Source organism: Artibeus jamaicensis, unplaced genomic scaffold (genome assembly GCF_021234435.1).
Source record: "Artibeus jamaicensis isolate MK-2021 breed Jamaican fruit bat unplaced genomic scaffold, CSHL_Jam_final contig_76, whole genome shotgun sequence".
In the NCBI taxonomy this organism is placed as follows: domain Eukaryota; kingdom Metazoa; phylum Chordata; class Mammalia; order Chiroptera; family Phyllostomidae; genus Artibeus; species Artibeus jamaicensis.
In genome coordinates this window covers 26748008-26775676 of record NW_026521954.1, presented here as the reverse complement: position 1 = coordinate 26775676, position 27669 = coordinate 26748008, and the positions used below count along the sequence as shown (strand labels likewise).

Sequence of the window (27669 nt, the reverse complement as noted above, 5' to 3'; positions counted from 1 at the left end):
TAACTGACATGCGACATCACGCTGGCTTCAGGCGTGCGAGGTGGTGACGTCGTGTAGTTTGGGACGGGCACCGCCGTGAGTCCAGTCAGCGTCACCACGTGTGGCTACAGGGCGTTTGTGTGCGATGAGAAGTCTAAAGTCTGTTCTCCTAGCAACTTGCAGGTGTACGACACAGTATTGTTTAAGTTTTTAAAATTTGTTTATTTTTAGAGGGAGGGAGAAAGCGAGGGAGAGAAACATTGATGTGTTACCTCTCTCACACCCCCAACCAGGGACCTGGCCCACAGCCCAGGCACGTGCCTTGGCCGAGATTCAAAGCAGTGACCTTTCAGGTCTCAGGCCGGTGCTCAGAGCACTGAGCCGCCCGAGCCAGGGCGGGATTGGTAGCTGGAGTCTCTTGCTGCACGCGGCGTCCACAGCGGGCGTCGTTCTATGACGGGAAGTTTGTGTCTTTGACTCTCGTTTTTGCTATTGATTATTAGCTCAGTTCTCTTACTATTCAGGTTTTAGAAATTGTTAATGCTTGTTTTAGGCCCAGTCTTGGTGGATGTTTCACGAGCATTGGAAAGTGTTCGTGTTCTGTTGTGGGGAAGCGGGCGCTGTGACTGGGGTCAGAGCAGCGTGGATGGGGCGGCACCCCCTTCGTCTGCATCGTCCCTCGTGTCTCCGTCAGGTTCATGGGGCACCATTACCTGTGAGCAAGACGCCGTAACCTTTTTCCTTCCTTTTTAAAGATTTTATTTACTTAATTTTAGAGCGAGGGGAAGGGAGGGAGACAGGGAGGGAGAGAAACATCAGTGTGTGGTTGTGGTTGCCTCTCGAATGCCCCCTACTGGTCACCGATCCCTCAGCCCAGGAGTGTGCCCTGTCCGGGAATCGAACCAGTGACCCTTGGTTCACAGGCTGGCTGGTGCTCAGTCCACTACACACTACATACCAGTCAGACACAAGTCTTTTTAAGTTTTTTTAAACGATTTTATTTATCTTTAGAGGGGAAGGGAAAGGAGAGAGGGAGAGAAATATTAATGTGTGGTTGCCTCTCATGTGTCCCCTGCTGGGAACTAGCCCGAAACCTAGGAATGTGCCCTGACTGGGAATCGAACCATGATCCTTTGGTTCCCAGGCCTGCGCTTAATCCACTGAGCTACACCAGCCAGGGCCCTTTTAAAAGATTTTTTTAAAGAAGACAATCCACTTGTGTTATTTTATTTAAGCGATTAACTTAGCGGTCATCAGTCACAGCAGTGACAGGAGACTCCTGCACTTCCACCCACCAGAGCGCCAGGCCCATGAGGCCAGGTGGTGTCTTGTCGGTGGCCGTGTCCCCAGCCCCTGGCCTCACTCCTGGGGGCTGCCTGCCGGTTGAGCAGATGGCTGTGCGGACTGGCAGTCCCCACCTGCTGGGCTGAGGGGTTGGGTTGGCAGAGATCGTTTTCACCTCCAGAAGTTGTGTCTGCCCCTGGTGTTACACCTAGCTCTGCCCACCTCCTGTGTGTGCACTCCCCTCTGCTTTTCTGAGCTCGGGCTCCGGGTCCTCGTCTGTCGGCAGCATCAGACGTCTGTTACTTTGGGGTCTGTTCCTGTTGATGGGTTTCTCTCCTGGTTGTGGGTCACGTTTTCCTACTGCGTGGTTTTGGTGTTGGGTGGAGGACATGGTACATTTTACATTGTCGAGTGGTGGGTTTTGTTGTGTTCTTTTAAACTGCCTTGAATTTGGACAACATATAGCAACTGAAGTTAAATCTGCATGAGCTGAGTACTGTAAGGTGACACACTTAAGGATTTACTGGGAAGTCGTCACGTGCCCTGTTTTCAGACTCTGCTCCTTGTCAGCAGGAAAGGCGCCTTCCCTGGTTCTCGGCTGTCAACCCAAGGCTTCCGTGCACCGGCGGCACGTGGGTGCTGGCACATAGCCGGGAGCCGCTCAGTGGGGTCCTGTGAGGAGGGTGGTAAACAGGCAGACACAGGGTTTCGGCAGGCAGACAGGAGAGTACCTGGGGTGCGTGAAGTTAGGAGGTGGCACCACACCCTCATCTGAGCCAGCAGCAGGCCCACTGCCCACATCTGTGCAATAAGCGGAGGCACTGACGAGGCCGGTCTAGGAAGCAGCCTCTCTGGAGCACAGGGAGGGGGCGTGGAAGTTCAGAGGGTGCTGTTAGGACCCTGGGCAGCAGCAAAGCAGCTGAGGAGCTGCAGGCCCCCTGGGCAGGTTGGCTGGGGTCCACCTCGCACCCCCAGGTGGCAGGAGCAAGCGGAGAGAAGCCGGAGAGAAGCCGGGGACTGGGGGAGGCTTTTCCTTTGCAGGGCCGCTCCAGCGCCCTCTTCTGACAGGCCGGACATGGCACCCCTGGCCAAGGAGCAGTTTGCAGGGCTGACCTGCCTCCCTGAGCAGATGTTGATCTTCTCACTGAGGCACAGCAGGTGGAGAGGTTCCCTCACTGAGACCGAGTGCATCAGCGCTCCCGGGAGAGGCTACGGGGGCCATGATGGCAGAGCCGAACCTGTGCTGGGGACCTGGATAGGAAGCCAGTTTGTCTCCCAGTGTGGAGGTCTCACACCTGGGGTCCCTCTGACTGCTGCGTAGAGAAGGGGTCACAGTGGGTCAGCGTGGGAGCCCGGGCAGGAGGTGGCTGTGGTTAGACTGGGCTGGACGTCAGGGTGAGACCTGGTGCTGGTGAGTCTGCTTAGCCCTGGAGGCAGGAGGAGCTACTCCAGTCCTGTCCCCGGGGACAAGGTGCCAGCTGGGTGGGTTTTGCAGTCTATTCTGAGACAGAAAAGTGCAGGGAGGGCAGGGTTTGTGGTGTGGAGCCTTAGGGTGTCTTGGCGTTCCCTGGAGTTGCTGTCAGCAACGTCTTTCAGGTGCTGTTGGACGGCAAGGCACAGAGGTCCATGCCTGCTCCACTGTCCTGCCCAAGCGGCCTCTCCCCTCAGCCAGGGCAGGCAGCTCAGTTGATGGGAGTCTGCAGGCCGGAGGCCTCTCTAGACTCTGGGCTGGAGTCGCCGCTAGGTTTCCACTCAGTGCCGTTGCAGGTGACTGGCTCCGTCACTTCCTGGAGGTGCCCGCTGGGGTGATCGCCACGGGCTGTGTAGGGCCCTAGGGGTAGAGTTGCCTGTTTGTAAAGATGGAAGGAAACCTTTTGCTGTCCTCATGGGACGTAGCTTCAGAGGGGACCAAAAACAGGCTCCAGACAAGATCCTTCCGTGTCAGGGGGAAAAAGTTCTCTGTGTAACCTCAGTTCAGAATTTTCAGTCTCGGTTTTATGTGGTTTTTCAAAGGCATTTTTCTGATATTTGTATATGAGCATTTGCTTTTTTAAATTAAACTCCTTTTTATTCCATCACTGATGCCCGCCGTCCCCATGCCTTCCTCCACCCCCACCCCCCACAGCCACCACGCTGCTGTCCTTGCCCAGGAGTTCTAATGAACAGACTGAACTAGCAAGCAAAGCAGAGAGTGCCCCCTGCAGAGCACGGTGGCGGCAGGAAAGGGAGGCAGAGAGCTGCCGTAGGAGGACGTATGAGCGTGACTGGTCTGCGCTGCTCTCTCTCTGACAGGGCCAGGACTTCCTGCTCCATGGCCCTCTGGGCGGGGCCCCGGCGGAGACAGGCGGCGGGAGGCTGGCTCTGGGTGCCCAGCCTCCACCCTCGGACACGGCCTGTGCTTGTGACGCCTGCAGTGAGCGCAGGTACCGGAGCGGACGGGAGCCACTAGGCAGGGGGTGGGGCTGGGCCTGCGGCAGGATCGGCTCCTTCGTGAAGGCCACACACTGCCGAGAGGGAACCGAGGAAGCCGTGGCCGATGGCGGGCTGTTGGGAGGGGGCCTGGGTGAGGGCGGCTCCTCCCTCCCTCTTACCCTGGGGACTGACCAGAGGGAGCTAATCCTCAGAAGGGACAGAAGCCAGGGCGAAGTCACTGGAGTCCAAGGTTGGTGGGTGGGCAGGGGCTGGAGTGGCTGCCCAGGACACAGGGCCAGTGTGGGTGAGCCCTGCCTGGTGGGCCCCTGGATGGCAGAGGCCAGGGAGCCAGGTTGATCAGTGTCCCCCATCCCTGTCGAGTGAGGGGAACCAACGCCCCCCTGGAGAGGAACAAGGTCTCAGAGATTGGATAATGAGGGCAGTGCTGGCCAGCAGCAGCCATAGCAGGGCCGATGGTGGGGCAGTGCTGGGTGTAGATGGGAGGGGCCGCAGGGCGGGGTGGGGAGGACGGGCCGACCAACCCTGACCTGCCCCTGTGCTGCCTCACAGGGACATCTCGGCGGAGACGGACCGGGAGCCTCAGCAGCTGCAGAACTACTGGTCCGAAGTGCGCTACATGGTCCGCTGCATCTACCGCCAGGCGGGGACCCCGCTGGCAGACGACCAAGACCAGTCCCTGGTGCCCGACAAGGACGGGGTGAAGGAGCTCGTGGATAGGTACACCTGTTCCCTGTGTCGTGTCCCTCCCTTGCCTGTGCCCCGGGGCCTGGCCTCTGCCCGGGGTGGGGGCTGGGAGGCTCTGCCTCAGGGTCCGGGTGCACTGCGTGTCCTCAGCAGACTGCTGGTAAGAGTGAGCCCTCTGCACAAAGCCTCAAATTCTCGTTTGCCGAAACCCTTCCTGCTTGTGTGGTAAAGATGAGGTGACATGCTTCTGTCGTTCGTCCGTGTACTGAGATTGACACTAAGTACTTACTGTGCCGGGAACAAGGCTAAGCACGTGCTCGGCCCCGGAAGACACTCCAGCAGCTGTCGCGTCTACAAGGCGAGGAAACGGAGGCCTCGGGCACCAAGCCCGGGCAGGCGGCCGGGCCCGTCCCGGTGCCCGTGGGCAGCAGTGGCCCAGCACGTGGCGTCCGCTCCTCAGCGGGCACCGCGTGCTCGCGACAGCTCGGATTCCACATGGATGTCATTTTCATTTTTCTCATGGTTTTAGCATCTTTCTTTTTTGTTTTTTGAAGTGTCCCAAATAAAAGTGATAAATTTTGAGCTAGAAACTTCATGGTTGGATTTCTCAGGCTGGTTTCTTTTTCGCATGTATTGAATGCAGCACCTGTGGGTGTTCGGTAATAACCCTGGTTTGCTGTCAGTCTCTCCTGGACACGGGAGCAGTGGCGGGCCGAGGGCCGTGTGTGCTGGGGCCTGCCTCCAGGGGGTGTGCGCCTTTCCTGAAGTCAGGTCTCCTAGTGACTGTGAGGACAGGACACACGACCTGCAAGTGACCTGTGACTTCACAGCTCACGCACGCGTGGGAAGAGGCCGAAGCGGAGTCAGAGATGGGTGAAAGGAAACATTCAGCAGGTCACAGTGCGGAGGAGGGATGTGTGGCCGAGATGAGGGCGGTGGCCCGTGCAGGGCTGAGGCTGGAGATGGCGCTGTGCCCGCTGACAGCGAGGCGCCCTGTCCGGGACATCAGAACCCCACGGCCCCATCGGAGGTGTGTGTCTCGCACACTCTCTCCCCCAGTCCTTGTGTCCAGGAGCACTTTCCGTTTCAGTGCCGACACTTGGGAAAGGGATGTCAGGGAAGCCCATTGCCAGGGGCTGCCCTGGTCGGGAGAAGTCACTCTGTCCCCTCTCGGGGGCCCTTGGCGTCCTGCGTGATCCGGTTTTGCCTGCACCTCCCGCCCCTACCTGTTCTTGTACTTTTGTTTCTCCCCTGGAGCCTCGGCATTTGCTCTTCTCGGTCAGCATGTTCCGCCCTTTTCAGGGTCTCTCTCTCTCTCTCATCTCCCTCCCGTCACTCACCGCATTCTCCATGCACCGTCTCAAAGAGGCCACCCTATCTGAAGTCTGAGGGCCTGCTCATGTCGCTTATCCCCTTACCCACCTGGGATGGCGCTCTGTGTGTGCACATGCAGGCGGCTCGCCCCAGCTCCCCTGGGTGTGGGCGCCGTGGCGTGGCCCTAGCACGTGGTGCAGTGCACGTAGCGGGGCGTCTGGGTGGGCCTCCACGGCATCTCCAGCACACTGCCCGGCCGTGGGCCTTTAAACAGACCCGTTGGCAAAAATGCCACCCAGTCATTTCATTACGTTTGTAAAGTACTGACACAGACAAGGAAGTAAGATGCGATGTATGTCTAGTTTCACCAGGCTCAGGGGCTAAGAAGGAAGCATCCAGTGTACTTGTGAATTTGTTGGTCCCTGTGTCCTTTGAGCTTTGTGTGGTTTTCTGTAACAGATGAAATACATTCTGTTCCAGAGGACTAGATTGTTAGACTAAAAATTCTGTTTATCTCTCTGAAGTGTACCAACCACAGAGGGAACCCACAGGTTTTTAGTGTGTCTCTGGCCACATTTTATATAAAGCATCACACACTCCATTGCAGGATTTTACTTGGCTCTTTTACGGCTGAGGCAGGGTGGGGATTTTAAAGGGGAATAGGCGGTAACCGATTCTGCTGTCTTGACCAGACATGGTGCCCAGCAGGTGAAAGGAGCCGTTCTGCAAAGGCTAGAAACTGTAGCTCGTGGTGTTGCACAGCCCAAGTCTGATGAAGTGGCTCCCTCCGCGCCGGAGGTGGGGACAGGTGTGCGCTGGTGCTTGGCTGGCCCCTGCTGTCCACCGAGGCGCTCTCTGAGGCTCACGGTGAACAGCAGTGCCCAGCACTGGAAAACAGGCCACCAAGGGGCTTCATGGGGACACCAACCGCTACTGTGGCTTGGTGGGGGTGGCGGGCCCGTTGATCTTTTTCTTGCTCTTCAGCTTATAAGCTTTATTTTATACACTTCTATTAGTTTTTTGGTGGGATAATTTAAAAAGAGAGATACTGTCTCGAAATTCCACTGGTTATAAAACTAGTGCCAGCTCCCTGGGACTGTGTACTGAACTCCAAGAAGGAGAGAGTGCTGACTTCGGCCTCCCCAACCTAGGCATCGCCCGGCGGGGTCGTCGTTTTCACTCGTTAACGTCTTCAGTTGCCTGTGTTACTAAATCAATGGTCCAGTGTCACCCTGAGGCACTGGTGTGTCCACTCCGCCACCTGCTGGCTCTGTGGGTTCCCACACCCTCCCAAGCCTGTGTGCGCTTCAGTGTTCAGTCCTCTGAGGGCCCACTGACTGGACGGTGGCCGAGTTAGTAGAGAAACAGAGCCCGCCAGGGGGGCGGCTGAGTTAGTGCAGGGAAGAAAGTGCTGGCACAGGGAATGTTCTCCGTAAATGTCGGATTTGGGGGCCATTATGGGGACATTCCTGACACCCTCTGCCCATCTTCCTCTGTTGAGATGGGTGAATGCACCTTCCTGGGTTATGAGAAGGCGGTGTCATTTCAGGTGGGCCTCTGGGAGAGGTGTCAGGAGCGACGCTCGTGGATGCCGAGCGCGCTCCGAGGGGAGCGGGGCGCACGGGTGAGCGGTGACTGTCTTTCTGTGTGCAGGCTCTGCGAGAGGGACCCCTACCAACTGTACCAGCGGCTGGAGCAGCAGGCCCGAGAGTACGTGCTGGAGATGAAGGTCCGTCTCCTGCGGCAGCTGTCGGCCGCGGCCCGCGTGCGGGCGCCGTCTGGCCTGCAGGGCCCGCCCCAGGCCCACCAGTTCATCTCCCTGCTGCTAGAAGAGTACGGCGCCCTCTGCCAGGCTGCCCGAACCATCAGCACCTTCCTCGGCACGCTGGTGAGGGAGCCTGCCCTTCTCTGGCTCTGCTGGGCACTAGGAGCGGCGTGGTGTCGGGGGAGTGCGGCCCAACCCGTCGCTGCGCATCCAGGTGGCCGGGGGTAGCCCGACTTCTCTCCCCTCCTGCTGTGGGACACAAGTCTTGAGTGGTGGGGAGTGGTGACATGTCATGAAACACCGTTTGGGGAGTGTGAAGCCAAGGGAGCGAGGTGGCGGACAGAGCATGGTGAGGACCAGTATGGTCCGCAGGGACACGAAAGAGAATGGCTGCTTTGGCGTTTGGCTGCTGTTGCTGCCACGCACAGGGGGATGTGGAGGGCGCGCGCGGAGGGCGCACTGCTCACGGCTCCTGGGCTTTCAGCTCTCGGCTCGCCAGACGCGCCCCCCGACGCAGGCGCCCTGAAGTCCTGATGGAGGAGACAGACAGGGTGCTCTCCCTGAGCCTTGGACTGCCACCAAGAGTAACTTGGGAGGGCATGGAAATGTGGCTCCTGGCAGCAGCGACTGGAGACAGCCTCGGGGCTGCTGGTTGGAAGGTGGCCACAGCCCCAGGAAGAGAGCCTCTCGTCTCTCGACTGCCACGGAAGCACCTGCTCACCAGTGGCATCTTGGGGTGTCGGCGTGACTTGGGTTGTGTTAGGTGGCGCTTCCCTGGCCTAGTTTCTGAGTGGCGAGACCACACTTTGAAACAGAACGTTCTTGAGTTTCAGTCTAATGGCATTTATGTGATTCTGAAGTTGACAGACTTTCCCACCAGAAAAGTTCACACACACAGTTTTGCAAGTAGTGTGGTGGTCGGGGGGGGGGGGGTGGTGGTTCAGGGACTTCTTCAGGCATCACTGCAGCAGACAGTGCCGTTTGTTTAGCGACTCCCAGAACCCAAGGAAATCGCTGGTTGGGAAAGGCGCTGGTGAGCCGCAGGGTCAGCCGGCTCCCTGTCAGGACCGCCGTCTTGGAAGCGGGCCCTGTCCCGGAGCAGGCTGCCTGGCCCTGGTGCCGGCTCCCGTGCCACGTGCCGGCACGTCGCCTTTTCCTCCCCCCTCCTGCTCCGCCTCCTGCATGTCCTTTTGCCCCTCAGAAGGCCCCTCCCCGGACAGCACCCTGGGACCTTCGTGGCTCTGAGGACAGAAGAGTAGCTCAGCGCGTCTCCTTCCTGCATCTGCCGTCGTGTCCGGGTCGGCTGCCTCTGCACGGGCCCCGGGGTCAGCACGGGGCGCTGCTCGGTGAACCCGATGACAGTTCTTTGAACCGCACCTACTGGAGCAAACGCCTAGTGGTTCACACAGGTGTTTCCTTATGGTTTGGGGAAAAACTCGTGAATTTGAAGCACAAAATACAGGTCTTTGGTCAGTGATTCATTTTTCCTTCGCACAGTGACACTCACTTTGGTCTCCAGTGGGACAGCGGACAGGGCCCCCGAACACGTCTTCCCTCCAAGGGAAACATTACCGGCGATGAGCTCAGACGGGAGAAAGTCCGTATGGCGCCTGCCGGGATGGCGCGGAAGGCAGGAAGCCTGAGAGCTGAGGCACTCACGTGCTCAAAAGCCAGCGCTCACCTGAGGATTTCTCCTACTGCCAGGCTACAGCCTGGAGCCCGAGTCCGACCCGGGTGGGGTCTGCACCCGCTGCTGGGACCACGGGGACTCACTCTGTAGTGCGAGAGAGCAGCAGAGGGTCCTCTGGGGGCAGCAGGAATATTCGCCCCAGGACCTTGGCGGGGGGGGGGGGGGGGGAGCGCAGCCTCACCTCCTGGAGAGGCCGTGACTGACCCGCCGCCCCAGAGGTGTGTCAGGCCGTCGGCACCGCGTGGGAATCCCAGGCATGGAAGTGACTGCAGATTGCCGGTCATGTTGGGCAGCCACAGCTCCCTCTGCAGGGCTGGACGTCACCGTGTATAACCACAGCCCGTGTCACACCCACAACACCGACCCCCAGTTGGTAGAAACGTTTGCCAAACAGGTCAGACAGCTCTGTGGTCGGGGGTTCAGACGAGGGTCCAAGAAGGTCCGCAAATGGTTCATAGCGTCCTCCCCGGCCTGTCCTGCATCTCTGTGGCTGAAGGGCCCACAGAGCTCCATCGAGGTGGACCCTGCGCCGGGGTCTCTGAGTGGCACTACCTTTGGGGCTCAAAAAGTGAGGGCCCCAGAGAGCTTTTGTTAACTTGGGTTTTATCAATCAGTATTTCCTGTATGGAAATTAAAAGAGAAATTTAGAAATGTTTATTATTTAAAAATAACAGGCCCATTACATGACAAAAAGAGCCTCTTTTCGAATTTAAAAAAACCTATTTTCCAAAACAACATACGTATTTAGAAGGGGGATATCGTTTATATTTTTGCAAATCTCCAGACATGACACAGGACACCTGGATTCTCACACCTGTGCTGCACCCGGCTTGCTGTCTGGGCCGTCGCCCATCTGTCTTGGGGCGAGTTGCTGTGGCGGCCGCTCCTTGAGAGAGCGCCGGAGCCCGAGTGTTTCTTCAGTTTGTCTTGGTGTCGGCCCTGAAACCGGGTCACACAGCTGCCCACACGCTGCCCCAGCGGACCTGCTCACGCGTGGTCTCCTTGTGGCAGCGCCGCTCACCTGGAAACGCCGGTCCGCCGAGGAAGTTGTTGCCAGCTGCACGGTTCCATGTGAAAAGTCACGGGCCTTCGTCAGGAAGACCTTTGCGTGCGGAGGGGCTTTGGGGCTGAGGGGCCGAGGAGCCGAGGGGCTTCGGGGCCACGGTGGCAGGCGCACATTTTCCTGAGCTCTGATTTTTGCTGGAAAGCTGAGATTGGACGGCCACGAGTAGCGTCAGCTGTTTTCCATGAAGCAATAAGGTCACTGGCTGTGTGGGCCACCTGCCTGATTCTCTGCTGACCCGACACCTCCAGAAATGGCGCCCCTGCTCTCCTGACTCTGCAGAGCCCACTAAATGTGTTCCCATGGAAACACATTTCTAGACGCGTGACCTTCTGGGAAGTGCACTCCTGGGGTCACCGCACACTGCCCTGGGAGATCAGGGTCACATTTTTTCTATACGTTAAGTAGTAAAATGAAATGGATACCAGATTTAAGTTCCGCTGCCAGGCCTCTGCGAGATGCCCCACCAGGCTGTAATAATCCCAAAGTCTGAGTTTCCGTTCACAAGGACATAGGCACCCTGGCACACCCTGCTCTCTCTCAAGGTTTGCTCTAGGACTTGCTTCAGAACCCTGTTGTTGTCGTCCTCCCCCGCCCCCCAGCAGCTTGTGCATTTGAACTTGGGGAGGAAGATGAGCTCAGGTGGGAACACCTTCGAGTTGGAGCATTGGGGTCTCTGCCTGCCTGGGCCCAGTCTCTGCTGTCTTCACACGGGCCTTACCTCCTGTCACCACCATGACAGCACATGCCCTGAAGAGCCATGTGCCCTGGGCAAGGAACTCAGCCTGTGGGAGGCTGTCTCTGGCCCAAGTTCAGGGTTGTTGCTGGTGTAGGAGTTGCAGGTGCTGGCTGCAGGAAGCACTCTGTCCTTGGCACAAGCTAGCATCCTGCAGGTGTCAGCTGATGAAGTGAGTTTGGGGTCTGCGGTTTCTCTCACGGGCCTCATTTGAAGCATAGGTTCAGATTTCATAGAGAACACAGGACATGGCCCTGGGTGGGTGACTCCGGCAGTTAGAGCGCCGTCCCAATGTGCCATGGTTGCGGGTTTTGTCCCCAGTCAGAGCACTTACAAGAAGCAATGGTGAATGTATGAGTAAGTAGAAAACCTCTCACCCTTCCCCCACCCCAGATCAATAAATAAACATTTTAAAAAATTCCGAACATGTTCAGAAACCAGTTTTTGCCCAGTCACCCGGCGCTCGGCCTGCTCCCTGTGCCTGGGGCACCGCCGGAAGGTGGGCCTGCTGCGTCGCTCTTTGTGCCCGTGCCTGGCCTGGCGCCTGCGCAGACTGGCCTCTGGAGGTCTGTGACACGGGTCCTCTCGACGCTTCCCGCTGTGGCCACAACGTCACAGACACATCGTGTCGGGGTCAGGGGCTGAGTTCTTGGTCCTGGGCCCCAGCCTCCCGTGCTGCCCTGCGGCTCAGAGAGGTGTGGGGTGTGGAGAGTATGGGTGAGCTGTTGCTGGCAAGAGCAAGCCAGGGCACCAGGCGACGCCGAGGAGAGGTCGGAAGTTGTGCAGGTGTCGCAGAGCCCCGGCTAGCGGCGGTAGGAACTAGAGGGCCGCCTGGCGCGCAGGCGCAAACAGCACAGTGTGCTCGCGGCCTCGCCATCGTGTGGGTGCGGTGTTCTCAGGGCACAGGTGACGGAGCCTCCCCTGTAGGTCATTCACTGGCGTCTGCAGGCGGGGTGGAAAATGGGCAGAGGCTACTTCGTATCACCCCCAAGGGGTCTGTTTCCAGCAGGACGTGCCCTGATAGTGTGCAGTGGGAGGCAGTTTCTGCTCAGGCCGTCGTCAGGGCGGGAGCCCCCCACCAGCATCGAGGGCTGTTGGAGCACAAGCCGAGAGTGCGTGGCGCTCGCAGGTGGGAGCCAGGTGCACTCCGGCAGTCACAGTGCGGCCTGTGCTCGGTGCGGGCGGCCTGTGGGAGAGGACCACGCTGCCCCTGCTGGTCACTGCGGTGAGGGCTGGCGCCTCTCTCTCCTGATGTCACTCTCCGTGGTGGCCAGCACGCTCCTGGGTATTAAAGTTGTCATCTGAGCGAAGTGGTGAGTGTCTCCAGGTGTGTTAGGGAGCGAAAGACGTGAGCTTCACGGGCGTCCCTAGGGCAGCAGTTTGCCTCTGTCAGAGGGGCAGTTCCTCCAGACGGGCAAGGGGCGATTGTGCTTCGTCGTGGAAGGACCCGCCTGCATTCAAGCTGTGAAAAGTAGGGGTTTTGATGCTTTCGAAAGCATAATTGTAAGCAGTGACCACCGAGTATGTGCAGCCATTCCCTTCCTCCTCTGCCCCCTCCTCGCCTGTGGGCCCCACCCCTTTCATCTGCATGAGTGTGGGCAGGGGAGGCCGGGCAGGGGGAGGCCAGGGGCCGCGTCTCCACCGTGTGTGCTTGCTGCACAGGGCAGCAGCTCCTCGTCCTCGGGGGGCTCTGGGCCTGGGCCGCGGGACAGGTGGAGGGGAGAGGAAGTCCTGGGGCGTTTTCAGCATACGTCAAACTCAGTATGTCTTCTACTTATTTTTTTTAACTAGGAAAATGAGCACTTGAAAAAGTTCCAGGTGACATGGGAACTGCATAATAAGCACCTGTTTGAAAATCTGGTTTTTTCGGAGCCCCTTCTCCAGAGCAACTTGCCAGCGCTGGTGTCTCAAATCAGGTATTTAGTTTTTGTGTGCGCGTGCCCCCGTGGTGTGACAGCCTGGTCCTGCTCCCATGCGCAGCGTGTGTGCCTCCAAACACCACTGCGGTGTGGACGGTCTCGTCGGAAGAGCCCCGGAGCCCCAGTGAAACGAGCCCGGGCGGGAAGCTAAAACCCAGGGAAACGCCGCCGCTGCGCTGGGGCGTGGCCAGCCCGGTGGTGTCGGGGCTGCGGGGCTGCAGCCCAGACTCCTGAGGGGTGGGGAGGGGTGGCGGGAACAGCATCTCGCCTTGACAAGCCCCGGCATGGCCAGGTGGCTGTGCTGTCACCCTGGCTGTGGCGTCAGGTGTGCGGGGGAGGGTCGCAGCGTGGGTCTTAGGGCCTTGGAGGCTCCTGGGCACTGGGCCAGCCACACCGGGTGTCTCTCTGATGTTCCCTCAGTGTCTTGGTTGTCAACTTGGATTCTCCCTGCTCTTGCAGAAAGCACCCAGGGCGCTTGTCCGGGTGAGGCGGGTGCACCAAGCTCCGCGCCTGGGGAAGCTGCCCGGGCACCTGCTGTCAGCGAGCCCGGGGCCGGCCGCTGGTTCCTCCGTGTCTGCTGGCCCCCGAACCGACTCTCACACCAGGGGCATCTCGGGCCGCACAGGTGTGGTTGTGGTTGTTTAAACGTCCTGATTGAGACTTGGACTAGACTCACAAGGAACAGAAGTTGTTCTCGTTATTCTTTTCTTAGAGAGGAAGGAAGGGAAAGGTGGGGGGAGGCCTCCACGTGAGAGAGAAACATCAGTCAGTTGCGTCTCACGTGCCCCGACCACTGGGGACCAAACTCAACCGAGGCATGAGCCCTGACTGGGAATCGAACCCATGACCTTTCCAGTGCTGGCAGTTATGTTTCAGTAGTTAAGTTACTGTTGTGGGTGACTGATGGACCAGTTGTTTTTTCCTCTGGAAGCCCACGTACACACCCAGCCTTGTTTCCTGTACTCCTAGACCCAGTCTGAGGTCTGCGCAGCCCCCGAATGCCCCCCTGGAGAAGCGTGGCCCCCAGGTGGCCACCAGGGCGTGTCCGGGGTGAGGAGGCCTGGTGGGGCCTGGGCCCCCCCCCCCCGGGCTGCACGGAGACCTGGTGTCCTTGGTGTCCTGCCTGCAGTCCTCTCAGAGGAGAGAGTCAGGAGCGTTCGGAGCTGTGAGTCTGACATGCAGAACCTGGTCTTGGTCCCGCTTACCATGTTCCCATCCACGTGAGCACGTTGTAGAAAGACCTGCGTGTCTTGGCAGGAGGGGGTTTACCAAGATGGCAGCGTGTTTACCCTTGTGTTTTTTTATTGACCTGGTGACTCAGTGAGTTTGACAGGCCTGTCTTCAGACAGGGGTGGTGGCAGGAACCTGACGTGTGTCGTGGCACGCCGCTGTTTTCCGCACCCTGCGTCTGGGTTTCTCGCTCGCTCCCCCTGCAGGAGGCTGCTGACTCTTGAACCAGAGTTCTGGGTCCAGGCCTCGCTCTCAGGGGCAGGCCAGGGCTGGGACCAGAGACGGGGTGAGAGCCGGAGAGGAGGGGCACCCAGGGGGTTCCCTGCAGACTGTTGACGGGGGCTGAGTCAGATTTGGGCTCATACTTCAGATGCCCACTTGCCTATTCAGAAAAGTTTGCGGTGGGTTGTACATGGACCCCATACCCTGAGATCGTGGCCTCATCGGTGGCGTAAGCAACCCACTGTTGTTTGTATAGCGACACTTTGTCTCGGGCCCGTGTTTGTCCAGCTGTGTGATAAAGTGAAACTAAGCTCCAGAGACCGACACAGAACAAATGTGTCACTTAACGAGTTGTTAGCAGGCGACATCCCGCAGGTGCCACCCAGCACGGCCACTGGAGGCCAGTCCCCTGCGCGCCTCGTGCAGGCCCGGGCGCCTCTGCCCGAGCCGCTGCTGGCAGGCACGGTGCGGCCTTCCCTCGTCCTCTCGTCTCCCCTGCGTCGGGTGGGGAGCCACCTCTCTGCTCTTCAGCGGGCCTCCTGCGTGTGTGACTGCGCGGGTCATTCGCCGAGGACCGGCAGTGCAGGGCTATCGGCAGTTGCGGGACTCACTGTCTGGAGTCGCAGTGCAGTGACACCGACGTGTCAGGGTTCAGGGTGCGACTCCACAGCATCACCGCACTCACAGTGTTGGACGTCCATCACCAGCACCTGTTCTAGACGCTCCACCTGCCCGAGCAGAGGCCTGTCACCACAGGCCCTGTGCTGCGTGTGTTTGGAGATGCCGTCATCCGCAGGCCCCACCCCTTTTCCGTCACATGTCTATGGTACAGACTAGGACCTATCCATTCTGGGGCAGAGCCCGGCTGCAGCCCGGGAGTTGGTGGCAGGGCCCAGAAGCTCCATCAGACTCCACTTCTGTCCCGGTGGCTGGACTGGGAGCCTTGTGTCTGCTTGTTTGTGGCTGCGGCTGTTTGTGGCTGGGGCCCACCGCAGTCTTCCCTTTGCGGTCTGTGTACGATACTGCTTGTTAGGGAAAGTTCTGATTAGGGTTGTCGATAAACTTCCGCAAACCGACCTTACTCGTTCTCCCGGTCGCCTCCCGTCTCACCACACCTTACCTGTCGTTGGTGTCGGCAGGGGCGTTGTTCACGTGCTGTTGCGTTTTTACAGAGAGAATGATCCCATAGGAACTCCTCTGCTGAATCGTTGTCACTGGACCCTGGGGTCGGCCCCCAGGATCTGTCTCCTTGGGGCTCCACCCAGCTGTGCTTGACTGGGAGCCTGTGCCTGCAGACAGTGCTGCGGGGACCCCACTCGGAATGTCCCAGTGCCCCGTGGTTCCACTTTGTCACGCAGCTGGACCAGGTGGACCCTGTGGACCAGCAGGTCTCACCACCAGTTCCCGGGGCCGAGGCTCGTGGGCAGGCGGAGGCCGGTGCCCCCTGGCATGCCCCTTTCCCGGCTGCTGCGGCGGTGCAGACCTGTAGACTGCAGAGGCGCCTCTGGGTGTGCACCTGGAGTTTTGTGTCCTGAGGGCAGGAGCAGCCCCGGTCACTGTGGGGTCCCTGGGGGTCAGCGTCTCTCCCTCTCCCTCTGGGTGTGCCGTCAGCACAGGTGTGTTTCCCAGCAGGCATCTGGGGACGAGGCGGAGGAGCTCTGTTCGCACCCACTGGTTTAAAGTCATTTTGCGTGCACCATTAGTACACAATTACTGAGTTGTCACTGCAGTAAAATCCTGGAAAGTCACAGGAGGAAGAGGCACTGCACACGCCTGGCTGCTTCCGGACAACTCCCCAGCCCACCTCGCACACGTGTTTAACACGACACCGCAGTCGCACCTCGTTCGGCCTGTGAGGGCCAGTCCTGCGCCCGCGTGAGCGGCCGGGCTCCCTCCTGACGGCGGCGCACACCTGGGCGCCCAGCACCCGGGGCCAGAGGGCCATTGCTGTGGTGTTGGTCCCTGGGGGGCAGCAGCCAGAGCCTCACATAAACGACACCGGCTGTCAGCCCTGCATCCTCTTGCGCTCTGAGCGATGACAGACGTTGTCTTTGGTTTTGAACTTCCTTGTCCACGCGTCTTCGTGCACAGCTATTTTGGTTCAGACGTTGATACATTTAAATACTACAAAAGTGAATGGCTTCCCGCGAGAAGCTGCAGGTCCCCTTGACCTCACACAGGCCTCTCTGGCCGTCTCTCTTGGGGTCCCCCCCGCCCCGTCTCCTTTCTCAGACACATGCGTGTCTTCCTCATTGTCTACCCACATGCGTGTCCTTTGTTTCCTGTTCACGTTCTCGTTTCCCGTCTTACTCTGTTTCTTAACAAGGCATAAAACAGAGCGAGTGGAAGTGTGATTACATTCTGTCGTCTGAGCCAGGTTTTCTGTTTGACCTGGGGACCAGGTGCAGCCTGCGTGCCCTCCCTACCTGCTCTGTCCGAGGCCCGTGTGTGGCTCACTGAATCACCCGACTGCCGCCGTCTTGGCGCAGCGGTGCTCGCCACCCACTCGGTCCTGGGAGCTCTCCCTCCTGGGAGCCACTCCTCGGTGCCAGCCTGTCCCGGGCGCCACGAGTGTCAGTCGAAGCCCCTCACGGCGGCCGTGTGGCGCCGAGTCCTCGAGTCCCTGGCTCGGAGCCTTTGCGTCCTTCTCGTGTTGAAAGGCCTCTCTCCACAGGCTGGGGACCACGACGCACGACACCCGCAGCGAGGACGCCTACAGCACCCTGCTGCAGCGGTACCAGCGCTCCGAGGAGGAGCTGCGCCGGGTCGCCGCCGAGTGGCTGGAGTGCCAGAAGCGGATCGATGCCTATGTTGACGAGCAGGTGTGTGGTGTGAGGGCGGGGTGCCCACGGGGTGGCCCTCGGCCAGTCGTGCCTGCCTGCAGGGTCTGGCAGTGGGGAGTCTGGTCGCCATTGGCCCGGTCATGCCCACTGTCACCTCACAGGCTGCCACCCGGGGGGCTGCTGAGTCTTGGCATTTTACCCTTTACTGAGCACTGTGCCTTTCAGAACCTGGGACGCACAGAGGAGCGGGACCTTCAGGGCCCGTTCTCTCCGCATCCCTGACTGGACAGAAAGGGGGTGCAGACCTGAACACAGCCGGTCGCTATGGGGCAGGTGGCTTACACTGGGGGACAGGGACAACAGAAGCAGGGCTCCTGATGGAGGCGCGGCCTGAGGTTGGGGTGGTGCATCTGCCAGAGCCTCTCCAGTGACAGGAGCAGAGGCTTCCAAGTGGTCCCCCAGCCCATCCCTCTGTTAAGTTCATTTTTCAAACTTGTGATAGTAATACCTGCTTGCAAAGGAAGGAGCAGATCTCCTCAAACTCCCAGGGACGTCCACGTGACCAGACGCTGAACACCAGTTTGAACCTTCCCGTCTGAGAAGGTGCTCTGTTCCCCTCCCGTGAGGCTGGAGTTGTGTCCTGGGTATTGGCGGAATGGTTCATACCCTTCTTACGGAGTTCACACCAGGCAGTGGATGGTTTGGGGTGCCACTCATCGGAGCCCCCCAAACCATCCAGCCCTGGATGGGTTGGCGGGATGAACTTAATAGCTGTTGCTGGTGTATGCGGGGAAGCCAGTTACCGTCCAGCCCTCTGGCCAGATGCCGCTGTCGCTGTGGTAGTTTTATGGGGGTGACCTTGAGCCTTCTCGGAGACACGGTGTCACCTACAAGCAGTGATGGCTTTGTCACAGTTCTAGCACCAGAACAGGAGATTGTTTGGACCTTGCATGTTGTCTGATGCTTGCCATACGGATTTTTGATACTTTGTAGCAAATTTAAAAAGTTTGCTTTTTTTTCTAGCTTATTAAGTTGTTTATTTTTGTAAAAACAAAGGTAGATACTAAATTTCACTATATGTTTTTTTCTTTTATATATTTCCAGAAGGTTTAAGAGACTAGGTTTTCTAATTTTCAGACGTTGTGCATCCCTGGGATTAAAGCCTACTAGAGAGAAGTCTGGCTGGTTAGGGTGTCATCCCAGTGCCCCAGGGTTGTGGGTTCGGTCCCCGGTCAGGGTGAATAAAGGAAGCAACCAATGAATGCATCAGTAAGAGAAACAACAAGTTGATGTTTCTCTCTCCTCCTCCTTTTCTTTCTCTCTAAACTCCAATAAAAAACTTTTAAAACCCCACTGTATCACGATACATTATTTCTAATCCAGTATAAGATGTAGTTAGCTGCTGTTCCATTCGGGATTTCTGTGTCTGTGTCTGAGTGTCGCGGTGCTTGCCCCTGCGGCACGTACTTGGAGACTGAGGTGCAGCGGAGGTTCTTGTCTTGAGGGCTCGTCTGCCTTGTGTGGAGGTTATGCTGGTCTCAGGGAGCAGGCGGAGGGGCCTTCTGTGTTTCAGTTTTGGGGAATACTTTAAATTTTCTGTTCCATAAAGGATTTGCTGGAAATCCCCACTAAACTTTGGGTCTTGATTTGTTTTGCAGGCAGGAGAGACAGGACTGTAGGGTTTTGTTTTGTTTTTATTTTCACCCAAGGATATGTTTATTGATTTGAGAGAAGAAAGGGGGAGGAGAGAGAGAAACATTGTTTGCCTCCTCTGTGTACCCAGACCAGGGATCAAACCTGCAACCCAGGCATGTGCCCTGGCCAGGGGCTGAACCCGCATCCTTCTGGTGTGCAGGACAATGCTCCAGCCAACGGAGCCACCTGGCCAGGGCAGGACTGTTAACCTCCCACTGCCTCTTCAGTTTACATTGTGTTATCAGCCTGCCTAGGCCCTCTGCTCTGTGAGCGAGCTTCCCAAATGGCTCTCTGCCTGGGAAGTGGTCCGCAGCGTCCTGGTGGAAGGCTTAGCCCCAGCGTGTGCTCACAGGGAGGTGTGGGAGTGAGAGCGCCCCGGCCCACGGCCACACTGTGGAGAGAGCACTCTGTCCAACAAAGGTCACAGGAGGGCAGCGTGCCTGCCGTCCTGCTGTCCCCACGGAGTGCTCGCAGAGCAGCTGCGACCTCAGGAGAGGCCTGCGTTGCCAGGGGAAATCCGAAAAGCCTGTTCCTGGGTGACTCAGCTTTTTAAACTGGGCCAGCCCGGCCGAATAGCCCGCGGCGCTCTTGGCAACTCTCCCTTGCACCCTCCTTCCTCTCCCCGTGGCTTCTGTGGGCCCCCCCTGCCCGGTCAGCCTGGGGGGGGCGGCGCGGCAGCGCCAGCGCCAGCACCAGCACCAGCATCTGTTTTCCCAGTAGTTTCAGCTTTTACTTTTAAGTCCTTTCTACCTTATTAGGTGGTTTCTTGTTTTATGTTATTTTGGCTTCTTACACTGAATGCATACTTCTCAGTCTTTTTCTGTTTTGCTCTCAAATGAGCTTAAACCTATATGTTTTCTACAATGTGGGTACATGTTATAAAACTGGATTTGTGGGGCTTTTGTTGTCAATTATGTCAACATCAGTTTCTTCTCTAGTAGTTTAAGCCATTGAAAATTCTTTTCAAGTGTGTGAACTTTATAATGAAATTACTCTTTACTTGTTTTGAAAGGTTTGTTGGGAGTATTTTGTTGCCAGTGGGATTGAATGTATTTGGGAAGAAGGCATATAAAACATCCAGATGTAACCTCATTTCATAGCCTCACCCTCCGAAGTGAGGTAGCACCTGTAGCTCACTCTTACTAACCGTGGTAAAGCACACACGTGAAACACCCCTGCGTCTGTCCTCCTCCCCGGCCCGGGGCCGTCCTTGTGACCTGTGGTCCGCACGGGCAGCGTCCGTCATCCTCCTTCTGTGGGTCCGGCACGAGCGGGACGCGTCACAGACCTTCAGTGGGTGACTGGTGCTCGCTTCCTGTGCCGGTGGTCCACTCTGGCCCCTCCGTTCCCCCTTCACCGTGGGCCGTGCATCTGCAGTGATGTGGGGTCACTCGGGCACCGCCGTGGAAACAGTGTCAGCGACGTTGGCTGTGCTGCCCTGCCCTCGTCCAGGCGGCACCTCCATGCGTGTCATTCCCAACATGCCCTGGAGAGAGGCCTGGGGAGACCCTGCCAGCCCTCAGCGTCTCGCTTTGCCGCTTCCCTTGCCAGGTGACGGCGAGGACCAAGCCACGCACGCCGACAGAGGACTGGGAGACCTTCAGACAGCGGCGGTTCCTCGAAGAGCAGGTGAGGCTGTGGGCTGGCGCTGTTGCCTGGCGCACAGCCAGTGGCTCTGAAAGACCAGCTCAGCGAGCCGGGCAGTCCCCTCCTGGGTGGGTGGTGCCATGTCCAGTTGATGCTCATGGGGCGACACAGGCAGGCCACCAAGCCCACCGACCTCCCTCGAGCTGGGGCCCGCCCTTCCTCACTGTGGTGGCCTCGGGACCCCCAGCTTCCTGGAAACTGGCTTCTCTCAGCTCTGGTCCTCATGCCGCTGCTGTTCCCTGGCTTTCGGAGTCTCCCCGGCCTTGCCCCTGCATCCGCACCCGCCTTCTCACCCTGGTGGTCTTCTCTGGCACCACAGGTGGGCAGAGGGCCCTGTGTCCTGCTCGTACACCTGACCCCCCAAGGCTCCCTACGTGCCTTCTGCCCGGCCAAAAGGGCCTTCCAGCCACCAGTGTCCCGTGGTCGGGGCCAGTCCTGGTCCCTTCTGAAGTCCAGGCGCTCACCTAGTCACTGGCAGGTCTGGGTGCTACTTCCTAGGCAGCTCCCAGACCCCCTGTCCGGGCTGGTCTTCCTTCCTGCTGCTGGTGTCTCTCCAGCCAGCCTTCCTCACAGCTGAGCTCTTTGCCCTGCCTCTGCCCTCTGGGTGCACAGCCCAGCCTGCAGACCCGCCAGGCCACACACTCAGCCCAGTGCCCTGGGTTTCCGCCTTGCTCAGCCCAGGGTCAGCAGACCTTGGGGAGGTGTCAGAGGGACGCCTCACTGGTGCTTGTCCCCTGGCATCTGACAGCACCACCGGCACGGCCTCTTCCTGGCCTTAATCGGGCCTGGGCTCCGTGGCCCTGAGCAGCTAGCTCTCTGCACAGACATCTCTTTGACTCCACAGTTTTCCCCTTTCAGTTTCCTGTCCATCTTTCTGAACCACAGCCCCTTGGGGTCAGTGACTCTGTGCTGCTGTGGGTGCCCAGCAAGTGCGGCCTGAGGAGCCTGTCCAGGGTGGCCGATGGCCGGCCTGCCGCCCCTCCTGAGCCTGTCCTTCCTCAGGAAGCTGTGCACGCAGTTTGTAAATGAGCAGGACTGAAAACTGCGAAGCACATAGTGACAGGGGACTCGTCCGGTAGAGTTAACCTCCTGTTTTATCGTTTCCTCTAGTTAACCAGTAAAAAAGCAGTCACAGGTGAGAACAACTTCACAGACGCCGTGAGGCAGGTGCTGTCGTCCCGGCTGAGCGTGCCCGACTGCCCCAGCTGCCACTACCGGAGAAGGTGAGCCAGCTCCAAGGCCTGTGGCGCATGCCTGGCAGGCCCCGGCTGTCTCGGTGACTGTCCCCTCCCACACAGGTGTGCTTGCGATGACTGCAGCCTCTCCCACATCCTCACGTGTGGCATCGTGGACCCCCCCGTCCCCAGCGACACCCACGTCCACCCGCTGCCGCTCCAGGTGGGCTCTGCTCCTGACTGTGTCTCTGAGATGCGCCCGCCCAGCGAGTCGTCCGCGAGCTCGGGGTCGGGCTCCAGCTCCCCAGTCACCATCCAGCAGCGTCCCAGACTCGTCCTCACAGATGGCGGCCCCGCTCCAGCTTTGTGAGTTGCATCTTTGTTGGAAGGTTTCGGAGGTGTGAGCGGTGCAGCGGTGACACACCGACAGCGGCGTCCACAAAGTGTCGGCGTCGTGGTGTTTCCTGAGACAGGCCCTCCGTTCCTTTTACAGAACCTTTTAACCGCAGGGTCAGAAATGCCAAACTTGGACACTCTCTCATTACCCGAAAAGAAATGGAAGGTGCACGAAGGCCAGTCGGGGACAAACAGGCTGGTGCAGGCAGGGCCCACGTCCCTCTGTCAGGCAGGGCCACACCTGGGTGTCCAGCTGAGGACCTGGGTGACCCGGTGGCAGCCCATCAAATGGCCTGAGTTTCTGTGCCCCACGTGACCTGGAAGTACATCTCTGGGGCTCAGGTACCTCCCCGATGGAGCGTGGGGGTGCTGCTGCCTCGGGAGTGGACGTGAGCCCCACCAGGGCACCTGGCCCATCGCCTCGGGTGGGGGTTCTTGGGAACCCTGAGCAGCCCTCACCCGGTGGGTGCCATTCGTGCCTCCGTGGTGAGGTCTAGGTTACAGAGCCCATCGTATTTTGAGTCTCGTTTTCTTAAAAATGGGAAAGACACCCAAGTTTGGCACTTCTGGATACTCCTGAAGCCAGAACGTCACCTCCTGGAGGTCTTGGTGCTGAGGCCACTGGCAGAAAGGAGGCAGGCTTATGCCGACTGCAGGCATCCATTCGGGGTCCTGCTTTGGACCTTTCACACTGAAGGTCACTGTGCCAACTCTTGTCGTGCACCGGAAAATCACACGTTTCAGAGTGGCCTGCATAAGCAAGAGCCTCGAAACCAGCCTGCATGACTTTCCTGAGTGTCCCACTTGCCCACTGCGTAGAAGTGTTGCGGAAGCGGACGTTTAAGGTCGTGACTGACTTGAGCACAGCTGCTCTGGCAGCGGCACCTGTTTAGTGCCTTGTCACACACGTGCTGTGCAGCGTTGTTCAGCGGGCTGTGTCTGCAGTCACGGCCCTAAAACAAACCCCGACGACCCGAGGCGCTCTGTGCGGGACAGACCTGTGTCTGCTCGGCACCAGCAGAGAGCACCCTGCCCCCCAGGACACTTCAGGTGGGATGGGGGTGTCGCAGCCCTCGTTCAGGTCCCGCTGTGGCTCCTGTTGTGGCTCCTTCGTGTTTCTCCTCGGAGTGATCGCTCCTCCTCCAGCCAATGTGAGGGAGCCGGCTGGGCCTGGCTCTGCACTCAGGTTGCTAAGCGATGTCAGGAAGTGGGATCGGGGCTCGGGGCGGAGCCTCTGGAAGGAGACCACAGTCAGGGGTATTGTCTGAGCTCCTGTGAGTGGCTCAGGGCAACCGCTCTGCTTGTCTCAGCTGCAGTGACGATGAAGATGTGGCTCCGTTGTCTGCCAAGTTCGCTGACATTTATCCGCTGAACAACTACAGCGATGCCGAGGTGGTGGCCAGCATGAACGGACTGCACAGCGAGTTAAACGGCGGTGGGGAGAACATGGCCCTGAAAGACGAGGTATGGCCATGGCGGTGTCATTGTGACACCCGCAGCGCGGGGTGGCGGCCAGGCGTGGGGCTCTTCACGGTGCTCCGCCTGTTTTTAAGTCCCCGCAGGTGAGCAGCAGCAGTGGCAGCTCTTCAGAGGCTGACGACGAGGAGGTGGATGGCGGGAGTAGCGGGGAGCCCCCCGGAGCCCCGCAGGAAGGCACGGCCCTTGGGAATGGGAACCCCAGGACAGAGGACAGCAAAGTGGACAGTCCCCCCCCATCTTACCCCGCTCAGCAGGTGTGGCTTCATCGCTTCACACTCAACCGTTGCACGAAAGCCTTGCTCTGTGTCTCTTTTCCCTGCACTTGAGGAGTAGTAAATGCACAGTCGGGTCTTGTTGGGCGACCTCTGAAGGTCCACCCTGGGGGAGGCCGGGGCACCTTCCCAAGGACACCCCAGGATGGGGGGTGCGCATCTGAGCCTCTGTCTCTCGCAAGAGAGAGAATTCTGCCTGCAACGCCCTGGTTGTGCAGCACCGCAGACGGGGACATTTAGGTGTCAGGGAGTTTTCTTCTTTATAGAAGCCAAGGAGAGAGTTTTTTTTTTAATAAAATAAAATAGTGGAATGGTAAAATTTCAGCAAAGGTCAGTTTTGTAAAAGGCCTTTCTTACCCTGGAAAATAACTTTTTTTGTTACCCAAAGGTGAGGGTATCTTATCAGGCAATTATATTTTCTTCAACAGTTTTATAACAGATGTTCAAGCAATTTTTAAATGAAAGGAAGAAGGAATGGTCAAGATGCTTAGCTAATTAATGCATTTTAATAGTTAGTGTAGACCATGACAGTGAAGGTGGCGGAGAGCATCCTGCTCCCCTGGCTTGCCCGTCTGCCCTGTCTGGCCACCACCCCCTCGCCCCTCGCCCCTGGCCCCCATGGTCCCCCAGGACTGCACACCGCGTTCTCCCAGCGCTTTTATGCACACGCAGGTGTGTGTGCGTTCTTGCTCGCACACAGAGACTCGTCCTGACGCACGCTCCCATCCGCTCCCTGCTGGGCAGGGCCTAGCCGACTGTGCACGGTGTGGGTCTGCACTCTGCCGCAGCCCGTGGTCCGTTGGGCGGGCACAGCCGAGGTGTGTCTTGTTCTCTTTGGCCCCCCACTGATGGACACAGTTTGTCAGCTGTTCATGACCAACATTACCCATTGGACACTGTGCATGAGCAGCTACGTCCCTAGGGCGGTTGCCAGTGGCCTCCCCTAACCCATCGAGGAGCCTGACATCACTATTTGGGAGTTCTGCCCGCCTGATGAGACACAGCCACCCCTGGAGGGTTCAGTCCCGGTCTTACTTCCCATGGGCGGAGTCAGGAGGCCTTTCGTGCACTCGTTCGTTTTCTGTCTCAGCACTGAGTTCTGTGAGGTGTTTGCGGGCTGGTGCAAGTCCTTTGCCAAGGCCTGTGGCATATCTGCTTGTTTTTTTTTTGTGGTGCTTTTTGAAATGCATAAGTTTTTCATTTTGATGCAGTCCGGTCTACCAGGTTTTTTTCTTTGGGAAACATCCTTCTGATGTCGCATCCATGAAAATGCTGCCGGATGCACCACTGCGTTGCAGCTCGTGCGCGGTCAGCTCCGTGGCTCCTCCGACCAGGTTTTGCTCACGGTTCAAGGTGAGGGTCTAAACACGCCCTCCTGCAGGCATGGCTCCCCGTGTGCCTGGTGCGATCGCGCTCGGCTCACCTGCCCCATGGTCCTTCCACCACAGCAGCCGGGGTGGCGGCTCTGCAGTGGGCGTGGGAGTTGGGGAGGACCTGCGCTCCAGCTCGCAGGCCTTTCTCGAAGTTGCATTTCTATGGAGGTTTTGGAATCAACTTTTTACCTTCTACAAAAAAGTCTGCTTGCTTTTTTAAAAAAGATTTTATTAGTTTATTTTTAGAGAGAGGGGAAGGGAGGGAGAAAGAGGCAGAAAAACATTGATTGGTTGCCTCCACTACACTCCCTGACTGGGTACTGAACCTGCAACCCAGGCCTGTGTCCTGACCGAGAACTGAACCAGCGACCTTGTGCCACGGCGCCCAACCCACTGAGCCACGCCATTCAGGGTCCTGCTTGGATTGTAGAGGTTGTGTTGAATTCTTGAACATCCTTGAGTCCTTTTGTAGAATCCAGCAAGATTCTCTGATCCTAGTCTTCTGTCAGTGGGGATCAATGTGGGGAAAATTTGGTCTTAACAGATCCTGTCGGTCTGCGCACACGCTCTGTCTCTGCACTTACTTAAATCATCTTTAATTTCTGAGTTCAGAAAGTTGTTAGTCGATGTGTCTTGAACACCTTTTTAAGACATTTTTAAGTTTAGATGTTTTAGGATTCTACAGTAAGTGGTGTTTTCTCACGTTGATTTTCAGTTGATTGTTGGCAATGTATGAAAATACTTATACAGCTGATTTTTCCGTATCGACTTTCTGCTCTTCAGCTTCACTAAGCTCCCGTGCTTTCAGTCGGCTTCAAGCCTGTGCCCTGCCAGCCCTGGTCCCCCCCGCCCCAGAGGGCTTCGCCTCCGCCTCAGGTGCTGAGCAGCAGTGCCCCTGCCGCTGCTTCTGTCACACGGTGTTGTCTCCCTTTCTCCTGTGCTCGCTTTTCTTGTGCCACACAGATTTCAGGTGCCAATCTCCTTCTGCTGTTGGTTTTTTCATTGTGTTTTTGGCTGTTCAGGGACGTGGGGTCCAGTGGGGACGGAGCCCCGGGCAGGAGGCCAGGTTCCTGCCTTGCTCTCACCTTCAGTCCCCGCCGGTGCACAGGAGTGAGTGCGTCTCAGCTGCCGTCCCCCTTCGTTGGTTTCGAGAGCCTGGACAGTTGTGTCGGCTTGACACCTCATTCCAGCTCAGCAGAAGTTCTGTCTCTGGTCCATTCCGACTTCGTTACCAGGCCCTTGTTGCTGTGCAGACAGGCCCGGGGTGTAGACAGCTGCTGGGAAGGGGGTGTGCACCCCTCTCTTCAGGTTCCTGCAGCCCTGGGCTCTCGGGTCCCTCGTTTTCCACAGAAGGAGGGCCCCAGCCAACGGGGTGTCAGGACAAGCCTGTCCCTACTGTGCACCTGCTTGGCAGGCTGCGTCTGACCTGAGCTGCACCCCGTCTTCTCTCTGAGTAAGCAGGCGCTTCTTTCCTTCAGGCCGAACAAGCTGCCAACACTTGTGAGTGCCACGTCTGTAAGCAAGAAGCTTCCGGACTGCCGCTGTCGGCCATGACGGCCGGAGCCCTTCCGCCTGGCCACCAGTTCCTGAGCCCAGAGAAGCCCACGCACCCTGCTCTGCACCTGTACCCCCACATCCACGGGCATGTGCCCCTGCACACCGTCCCACATCTGCCTCGCCCTCTGATCCACCCCACCTTGTACGCAGCTCCCCCCTTCACACACAGTAAGGTAAGTCGGGCGGAGAGGGCCTGGCAGACAGACACCTGTAGACGGGCAGCCGTCTAGAGCAGCGCCCACCCTGACGGGAAGGTCTGCCAGCGTGTCCTTCTCTCTGTAGCCCTTAAGCTCTCGGAAGTTGAACCTTTACTTACAGGAACAGTTATGGAGGGCATGTTATGAAGGTCGTGGTTTGTTCCTTCAGAATTCACTAGCGTGGAAGGTTCTTCAGATGATGGGTCATACCTGGGGCTGCTGTCCTTGTGGTTTTGAGGGCTTGGCTCATCCTGGGGGAGGGGCAGCGGGGGCCCTTGAACATCAGCTGGGCTCCCAAGTCCGAAACGGCTGTGCTCTACTAAGAAAAACGGAGGGCCTGCGGAAACACACCTGGAGGAGAAGCCCTGGGCACGGACCCCCCGAGGGTCCCCACGCCACACGGCTGAGGGGGGCAGCTAGAGGCTCCGAGACCACGCCTGCCAAGGCTGCCCAGCGCACGGGTGGGGACCCTGGAAACGTCGGTTCCTGGGCGTCTGCCACCTCGAGATCCCCACGCTCACGTTCACCGTCCTAGACTCTCGGGGCTTTGGGCAGGGCTGGTCATTCGGCTCTGTAGACAGCTTTCCCTCTCTAACTGTTTTGGACTTAGTTCTATTAACTCTTACCATACTTCCTGATTTTTATTATCGGTTATTCTGTGTCAGAGTCGTTTCTAATCGAAAACAGGATTCTGGCCAAACTCTCCTGATGTGTTGTTGAGGTAAAGTAGTGACCAGCTGAGATAGGAAGCCCCCACCCACCACCACGGGGGGCTT

General features: G+C 58.2%; 1 protein-coding gene across 3 annotated transcripts in view; it reads left to right on the top strand.

The window, feature by feature from the left end:
• FAM193A (family with sequence similarity 193 member A) overlaps nt 1-27669 on the top strand; it is a 103130-nt gene that overhangs the window by 47681 nt on the left and 27780 nt on the right. For all 3 annotated transcript variants that reach the window (XM_037126783.2, XM_053672470.1, XM_053672471.1), the window contains exons 3-13: nt 3556-3686; nt 4246-4413; nt 7348-7582; nt 12740-12864; nt 16994-17141; nt 20349-20426; nt 21555-21667; nt 21743-21985; nt 23326-23479; nt 23569-23748; nt 26618-26869. In XM_037126783.2, coding sequence (XP_036982678.2) covers nt 3556-3686; nt 4246-4413; nt 7348-7582; nt 12740-12864; nt 16994-17141; nt 20349-20426; nt 21555-21667; nt 21743-21985; nt 23326-23479; nt 23569-23748; nt 26618-26869 — 1827 coding nt within the window. The remainder of the gene's footprint in view (nt 1-3555; nt 3687-4245; nt 4414-7347; nt 7583-12739; nt 12865-16993; nt 17142-20348; nt 20427-21554; nt 21668-21742; nt 21986-23325; nt 23480-23568; nt 23749-26617; nt 26870-27669) is intronic.